The sequence below is a fragment of the Ruditapes philippinarum genome, unplaced genomic scaffold (assembly GCF_026571515.1).
Source record: "Ruditapes philippinarum isolate M1 unplaced genomic scaffold, ASM2657151v2 ctg674_1_1_1_1, whole genome shotgun sequence".
Classification (NCBI taxonomy): Eukaryota; Metazoa; Mollusca; class Bivalvia; order Venerida; family Veneridae; genus Ruditapes; species Ruditapes philippinarum.
In genome coordinates, this window is record NW_026864021.1 from 243,806 (window position 1) to 253,226 (window position 9,421).

Here is a 9,421-nt window from a genome sequence, read left to right on the forward strand (position 1 = left end):
CTTGTCTTTCTCACCTGTCAGTTATTGAAGTACAATGGTTATTGCTGTAAAACAAACAGTATATCTCTACGCCTTACAGACACGGAGAAAGGCGGGACAAAATCCCCAAATATTGGTCAAGTCTTTTTCACTATATCTTGTCTTTCTCACCTGTCAGTTATTGAAGTACAATGGTTATTGCTGTAAAACAAACAGTATATCTCTACGCCTTACAGACACGGAGAAAGGCGGGACAAGCTTCGCAAATATTGGTCAAGTCTATTTCACTATATCTTGTCTTTCTCACCTATCAGTTATTGAAGTACAATGGTTATTGCTGTAAAACAAACAGTATATCTCTACGCCTTACAGACACGGAGAAAGGCGGGACAAGCTTCGCAAATATTGGTCAAGTCTATTTCACTATATCTTGTCTTTCTCACCTGTCAGTTATTGAAGTACAATGGTTATTGCTGTAAAACAAACAGTATATCTCTACGCCTTACAGACAGGGAGAAACAGGCAAATTAAACATTGATAAATTTAATATTATAATGTCGAAGTCTACGTTCAACTTCATAAATGTGTTAAAGGACAATTGAACAATCACGCAAATAATATTCCAGATAAAAAACATGAGTATTATAATACAATGTCCGCTACTAAGTCTCTTATAAAAACAATTAAGAAACTACATACACTATTCAATTATATGATCTGATTATGATGCAATGAGTGTTACAGACATTAAGATATGGTCACATAAACTGAAACATAACCTGTATTAAATTCATCAAATAAGAATTGTCTGCTACTTAAATGTTCTTTTCCAATTTTAAAAAATCAATAATTATGTATTCATGACACAATCCATTCTAGAAATATTACAAATGATAATTTAAATTCAAAGGAATGTATTGGTAAATAATTGGTAACAGAATTCTATTTTATGGAAACGACCATTTTGTGTTTGCAGAAAGCTTATAAGTCAGCGTTCTTAAGTGTGGTGGCAGTTATAATTTCTTTATTTACGATAAACTTATATTAATAATTTATTTATACCCTAACTGAAGAGTGACATCAATTTCACCAAATTTTGACAGAAATCTAGTAAACCGGTAAAATGACATGTGTTAAGGAAATGTTAGTTCACAATAAATCTCATTCTGATTGTTGTCTACAAAAGTTATCTAAATCATGTAATCACATTTAAGTATTCCAAAAGCTTAGTTTTTTTGACAAGTATCTCTGTTTAGTTTACATATACAAACGTTGATTTATTATTAACGTTGAAATTTGACAATACAAAAATTTCACAATTTATAGAATGCTTTAACTCAAAAAGAGGAGATATATTAGAACTAACTAATGAAATTAACCAAAACAAAAATATTGATACTATATCACAATCTTTTATTAAGATTTTAAGCGATTGATATTTTCGGACAAACACGAACAACACGAACTGTATCTATAAATAAAGTATTAAAGAAAAAACCATTGTTCAATGCTGACTGTTACACACTGCTAGAGCTGAATTCAAAAAAGCAAGAAATGCTTTTGTAAAAAAGAAAGACAATGATAACCATCGTAATCTATATATAAACCATAAAAATAATTATAACAAAATTAAACGAACCCAAAAGAAAAAATATAACTTTAATGACAGGCAAAACTTAAATGAAATGAGTAAAATCTCAACCACGTAAATTTTGAAATAAGATTAGAAGTCAGTACACTAAAAATACAAGAAGGGCTGAAACTTTAACAACACAAGATCTATATGAGCATTTTAAAACACTGTATAGCACAGAGACAACAACTGGAAATACATCTTATAATCAAAATATTATAGATGAAGACTTAGATGAAGAAATTAATATGTCAGAATCACAAAAAGCAGTATTTTCACAAAACAATAATAAAAGTAGTGGAAAATATACACTTATATCGGAAATATATAAAATTTCTTTTAATGAAACGTCTGATTTAATTCTAAGACTTTTTAACAGGATATTTTATACCGGAGAATATCCCAGTGAGTGGGGATCAGAAATTATTGTTCCTTTACATAAGGGAGGTGACCCGGAAGATGCCAAAAATTATAGGTGTATAACTTTGATAAACATTATTGCTAAAATATATTCCCAGGTATTACCTAATCGCCTAACATCATGGACTATAAAAACATAAAACTATAATAGATAATCAATACGGATTCCAAAAAGGAAAATCAACTACAGATTGCATATCTATACTTTACTCAATAATAGTAAAAACTTTTTCTGATAAAAATTAATTATACGTAGCCTTTGTAGACTTTGAAAAATGCTTTGATAAATTACAACGTTCGTTTATCTTTCAAAAACTAATCGAGGAAAATGTTAGTTCAAAATTTGTAAAAGCAATTGAAAGCATGTACAGCAGCGTAAAATCAGCGGTAAGGTTTAAAAAAGAGATATCACCAAACTTCATCTCAAACATAGGTGCAAAACAAGGTGACCCCAGTTCAAGTATTTTATTTTTATTTTTCGTAAATGACATAATTCATAACAGTTATAACATTGATGGAATTTCCACCGTACATGAATTAAAATTATTAATGCTACTTTTTGCTGATGATACAGCTCTTTTTGCCAATACACCCAGTGCATTACAATCAATGTTAAATGATTTGAATTCATACTGCCAAACATGGAATCTAAAAGTTAACACATCTAAAACTAAAATAATGATATTTGAACAAGGTAGACATTCAACGTTTAACTTCATTTTCAACGGTTTGTTAAAAGCTTTAAATATTTAGGCGTTTATTTCTTTAAAAATGGAGATTGGAATCGGACACAAACGCATCTTGCTCAACATTTATCATTTTCTATGCATAACCTTTTTACAGTATTTAACCAACTTGATCTAAAGATTCAAGATAAATGTAAACTGTTGAATACATTAGTTGGATCCGTCTTAAATTATAGCGCAGAAGTGTTTGGATACTATGATTGTAAAAATATAGAACTTGTACATTGTAAATTTATTCGAAAGATCCTTTGTGTCCGTAAATCAACAAACCTAGATGCATTATATGGAGAAATAGGGAGATATCCAATGGCAATACACCGTAAAATCCTAATGTTTAAATACTGGATTAAGATACTTAAGTCACCTGATAACTCAATTCTTAAAAAAATGTATAACATGCTAAAAGAAGATGCAGATAATGAGCTACCATACAGAGAAAAAAATTGGGCTTTCCAAATAAAAAATATACTGAACCAAATAGGAATGTCTTACGTTTGGCTACAACAAGATAATTTAAATATAAATGTATGTGTCATAAAACAAAGAATTTTAGATATCTACAAACAAAATTGGTATTCAAGCATTAATAATTCTAACAGACTTTCGTCTTACAGTCATTTTAAACACGAATTTCAGTGCGAAAAGTATTTAAGCGTTATAAACAAAGATAGCCATAGGATTATTTTAACCAAATTTAGACTATCAGCTCATAATCTCGAAATAGAAAAAGGAAGGCACGATAATATTCCAAGAGAAAACAGAAAATGTCGAAATTGTCCATTAAATTTAGTAGAGACAGAATATCATTTCTTATTAATATGCCCGAAATATTACAATTTACGTAGAAAGTTTTTTAAACCATATTTTTGTAGATGGCCTTCAATGCAGAAATTCGAAACACTAATGAAAAGCACAAATATAAAAACAATTAATAATCTGGCAAGTTATCTGTACTACGCATTTAAAGAAAGAAAATAACTTTAGATTTTAACCTTTTAATATCCGATAACACTTTTTCCTCATGATTACTGGTAAATGGGAGATAACTACGACAATAAATGATTAGTACATATACAACGGTTATGTCATCTTAGAAATAATATAATTGCCGTTTGATTTGTGGATATCGATATGATATAACGTTAACAAATATCTTTCTACTTAGACTCTTACATATTTAAGTGTATTTATGCCAACTCTCTGTTTATACTTGTCACCAATAATTCTCGGCACGTGAACTAATGTCGTTCTACTGTGTATACATGTGTAAGTATTTTTTTATGCAATTATGTCGTAACCTTTGCATGTATATGTTTATGCCAATAAATTATTTGACTTATTTGACTTGTTTATTTTTATCAACAATGCTTCTCGGCAACGTAAACAGATATTTTTTTCTTCGTTGTTTAAGTACATTTGTTTCTTACATGTATAAATATTTCTTATGCAAACTGTACACCATACAGAATCTGAATTGACTATAAATTGTATGTTTACAATTTTATGTTAAATAAAATTTATATTATGTTATGTTCTGTTATGATTTATGCCCCTTGGACCAAAGAAGTCCAGCCCTGAGAGTCACTTGGATCTTAAACTTTTATAGAAAACCTATGGGAACTATTAATGACTGGGACATAAATATGGTGTGCAGCAAGACCTTGTGGTCCCCATCAAAAGTATTTACATTAGCGTAACACATTTAAGTTAAAATTTTTATGGAAAAATCTAATGACCAGAGCATAGATATCATATTTGGTATGTTTCGTATATGCTCTAGGTTTAACGACGGGGGTCACTTAAATACCGGCTTATAAAGTTAAAACATCTTTAACATCTCCTCACAAACCACAGTGACGACATCATAGCTATTGAACATATAGCACTATCTTAATGTCTACAAAAGTTATTAAAATCAAGTCACTGATAATTAAGATCGTTTATTTAATGAATAAATAGAGGATATACAAGTTTTTTTTACTTTCACCGAGTGGTATTAAAATAAAGATTACATGAGTGGCGGCGACAATTTGAAAGATTTCCACTTAAATTTTGTATATTGGCTGAACTTAGAAGAAAGTATTACGGCAAGACACCAGTGAAAATATGAAAAATATGTTTCACTGCAGTGAAAATATGAAAAATATGTTTCACTGCAGTGAAAAATAAATATTTACAGTGAAAATATGGAAAATGAATATACACATTTTATTTCATCAATATTTTTCAATATTTCTTTTATACGTATATAATAAATCAATGTATTTACAAGTACAATGTATTTTTATCAAAGCATATTACTTTTGCAAAAAGTTAATGAATAGAATTGCAGAACAAAAGCAACATGATTTATGAAAAAACTATATAGAAAACATATACAGAAAGATATACATGAATCTAACATATAACAAGCTATTACACGATCAAAATCAAGTCATAATTCTGTTTATGATTTTTTCGGATTTGTCGCCAACATCAAACATTTTTAGTACACAATGTAATAAATAAAAGAAACAAACGAAAAACAAAACAGAAAATTAAGCAAAATAACAACAATAATAATAACCTTTTTACAATTATTTGTAGTTGACTGTCTTTGTGATAACAGCATGATTATTATAAGCTGTACAAAAAGAAAAAACAATTACTTTTCCGGACCTGTTTTATAATGTTGAGAACTTGAGATAACTCCAGTAATATTTAAAATATTTATATTGTGAACTGTGCTTTGACTGTATTGTCATCTTCAGTTGTGCGAAAAACGCATGTTAGTGTCACATGAAAGAAATGGTTAGGAATCAATTTTCAAATTTGCAGCTATAATTTGATGTTCTTTGTTTACATGTAATGATCAAAAGTTTTATATTGATAATCAAAGACTATACAATCATTAAAAATAGTGTGACTAACTTTTTAAAATATTCATTATCACATAAGTTGTAATGATTAAAGATATACTAAGCTAAAATTTGATATTATAACATATTGATAATTGCTTCACAGTATCTTTTTACATGTAAAATAAACATGTTTTGACTTCACACAAAGTAGATATGTTATGTTTCAATCTCTGCATACTATAGGTGATCACAATATGAATATATAGTGTCATAAAAAATGGCAGTTTTTTTAAGAAAATTACCAACTTTAATTGACATGGAATAGGGAAGGCAACTTCCCATACATAGTTTATATATGCTTTTATTCAAATAAGACATATTCTGTAAGTATTTCATAGATTTTCACAATTTTCTGTGTTAAAAATATATTACTCAAGGATGAGCACAGAATATCTTAAAGTAAAATTATAAACAAAATGCGATCATTTTGGCTGAATACCATATAAGTCATCACGTCAAACGAACCTTGTTTTAAATTATATACATGTATATTAATTTGCGTCCCATGTTCTGATTTTAGGACAGTGTAGATATTTTTCCATGCAATATATTAAATACCGTTATATAAATACGTATAATATTTCAATATTTGTTATTGATTATTTAATGTATTAATTGATATATCAATATTTTGTATGATCAGATAAATGTTTTAAACAAAAATCACATTTATATCGGAAATAAACGAAGTGTGTTGTGTCCATCCATTTTTTCGAACTTCAATGTCTTAAATTTCAGCAGAGAATAGATAAAAATATGACACTAAGTTCTATTCAAACAGAGATATTTAACAATTAACAATACCACAGACAAAAAGTATTCTTACACTTTATTGTCCATTTTCATAGATTTAAGACATAATAGAAAAAAATATAGTGTATATACAGTCACATTCATTACACGTTATACAATAATTTAAACATAGTAAATATAGGTCATGGTTTAAACATAGGTTAAGCACATACAAAATGTACATATTTACATTAATAAATACAAAAATACACACATGTCATTTGTCACAAAAATTCTGTTTAATTTATGGTCTAGAATTCTATTTTAAATTTAGTGTTTTTACGAAACGAAAACAAAAAACACTATGAATGAATAAACATCTTATACATCTTGATAACCTAGTTAGATAGTGTCACGCCCAGTCAATGGTGTTTCAGGTTATCGTATAATTTATGTCTTAGACAACATGTAGACACGTAATTCGTTTGAACTGCACCCTACTAACAGCCGAGAACTCTTTTTGTCAAAAGCCAATGCAAATGGATCCTTAAGTTGTTCAGAAGCTCCCAACAGTTCACTGATCTTTTCACCTTTCTTGTTAACCTGCAGTACATTGTTTGAGGTAAGTCCACTGACTAAGATTATGTCTCCTGGCAGGATACAGACTCCCCATGGTCTCTGCAATGCTGGATCACTAAATGTCCAAACTATTTCACCATCTCTTGTCAATGCCTTCACATTATTTCCGTTGCCATTTGAAACAACCATGAGCTGATTATTTGTGTTCATTGCTACTTGTCTTGCTTCTGTAAATAGCTGGTCACCATTTTTATTCTTCTCAAGTGTTTTTATTAAGTTACCGGACTTGCTATATACTGATATTTTATCAGTGTCACATAACATGATAGCATCAAGCGGTGTATCATAACAAACACCAACAGGAAAATGCTGCAAGTTGCAGACATTTATTGTCGATGTCAACTGCATAGCTTTTCCAAGCGAAACAAGCTGTATCTGACCCTTAACACGTATGTACGTTGCAACCTCGTTTTGTCCTACTCTGCATACTGAGTATGGACTTCCACCAACTGTAACAAAATTTGTTATTGTAAATTTGTTGTTTAGTCGCTTTAGTTTTGAATGTGTGTAATCGGCAATGACAAATGAACCATCATCCATAGCACATATACCAGTTACCTGACAATGTTCCGGATCGATCTTGTATTTTCCAGAAAGTGTTGCTTTGTATTCCTTAACACTAATGACAACATCAGAGACCAGACTCTCAATGTCATTTAGTTTCTCTTTCAGACTGTTATTCTCCACCAATCCCAACTTTTCATTTACTTTACCTGTTAATAATTCACTCATTTTTTTTTCACAAACCCTGATAGAAACTTTACTTGCTTTGAGATTTACAAACAACTGGGATTCATTTTTTTCTGACAGTTTCTGGAGATCTGTTGTTGTCGTTGTTAAAATAGTGTTTAAAGTGTCTAGATCTGACTGGATATGTTTCTTTACTTCTCGATACTTCAATGATACTTGTTGTTTTGAGGTTTCTACAAGCTCTTCAACCTTCATTAGAATTTCCGCTTTCAAATTTTCTATCTCTTCAAATAACTGCTCCTTATCATTCTGAAGTATTTTGAGATTATCTGTTTTAGCTTCTATCACACCTCTTAATTCGATGAGAACATTCTCGAGTGATGATTTAGTTTTTTCATACTCATCACTGTGGTTTATACCCTTAGCAACGTCGGGTAGATAATCAACATTGATACATGACCTGAAATATGAATATATTTTGGTTAAGGCATTTACCTGTTTACAAATTAAGTATCAATGGTATTAGGTTTATAAGTACCGACACAAAGATAGCATATTATTTCAAGCGATAATGATTGACATTGTGATGAGTTTTGTGTAAACCAGCCAATGATAATTATAATGAATGAAAGACGAGCCACCACAGGTGTATAAGTATTATGTTTCACATTTAAGTTTAGAATTGTAATGAATATAATAATGTTTTATATCTGCCCATATGGTCTATAATAGGTAATTTAACTTAAAGATTAGTTTATGATTTATAAATCCAACAATAAAGTTAAAAAACCGTTACAATATTATAAAGTGTCGCATTCAACTAGTGAACCGTTATATCGTAGACAACAAGTCCGCGTTGAAATAATGGAATTTAATTCAGCATTTAACTTATTGATTTTAAGTGCAGTAATAAACGAGTTGTATGAACAATTCATTTACCTGTGTTTTATAGCTATACATGCTGCACAGCAAACTTCGTCATGATCTTTACAAAACATGTCCACTAACTTGCCATGATGAACTGCACACCTTTCTGTTGGTAGTCCGTGTCCTGTTTTAATCTAATCTAATTTTATCTGATTTGTCTAATATCTGGTGTGATCTTAGTGATGGAAATTTGTTGTGATACTCGAGACATTTAGAACAGAAATACGACCCACACTCCACACAAAACTTAACTGCTTCCAGTAGTTTTCCAGATTCCGAACACGGTACGCAATTGATATCTAAAATCTCCTCTGAACTAGCAACAACAGACGACTTAATGTCCTTGTCTGTCGCCATTTTGTGGAAGAGTTAACACGTTAATCCATACAGTGTAACTATAATTTGACCTTCCAAAGTTTAACTTCCTGGTTACAGTAGATCTATCTTGATGTTTTTACGATAACGAATAACTATAGCTAATTACTATCGAAAGTTGCCAATCTTTCATATATATACTGTAAACATGTAAGGTTATACCGTTTTTTGTCAATGTAAATTATTTGAGGTCAATATAAACTATACTTGTTCCGATGTGTTTGAAGGGTGTACACCACTAAATCTATACTTATCTTGGAATACCCTTTATAAAATACAATACATAACGGGGTAAGATATTTCGTGATGTGATAAGTGTATTATACCATGTATACTATATAAGCTAAAGTTTGGTTTAACGTTTTATCATACACATATTC

General features: G+C 29.9%; 1 protein-coding gene across 1 annotated transcript; it reads right to left on the bottom strand.

Moving 5' to 3' along the window:
* Window positions 1–4,702: 4,702 nt before the first annotated feature.
* Window positions 4,703–9,108, bottom strand: LOC132724141 (uncharacterized). The gene is made up of 2 exons (XM_060708963.1): window positions 8,679–9,108; window positions 4,703–8,199 (listed from the first exon to the last, which is right to left on the bottom strand). Exons 1-2 carry the CDS (start codon window positions 8,735–8,737, stop codon window positions 6,861–6,863), a joined length of 1,398 nt encoding a protein of 465 aa, XP_060564946.1. The 5' UTR covers window positions 8,738–9,108; the 3' UTR covers window positions 4,703–6,860.
* Between the last annotated feature and the right edge of the window lie 313 nt (window positions 9,109–9,421).

Excerpts from the sequence above, each read along its gene's own strand:
- LOC132724141 (XM_060708963.1), bottom strand. The coding sequence starts at position 8,737 with ATGTTTTGTAAAGATCATGACGAAGTTTGCTGTGCAGCATGTATAGCT. Across the intron at positions 8,200-8,678 it reads TGTATAGCTATAAAACACAG|GTCATGTATCAATGTTGATT; the intron begins GTAAATGAATTG and ends TTCATATTTCAG.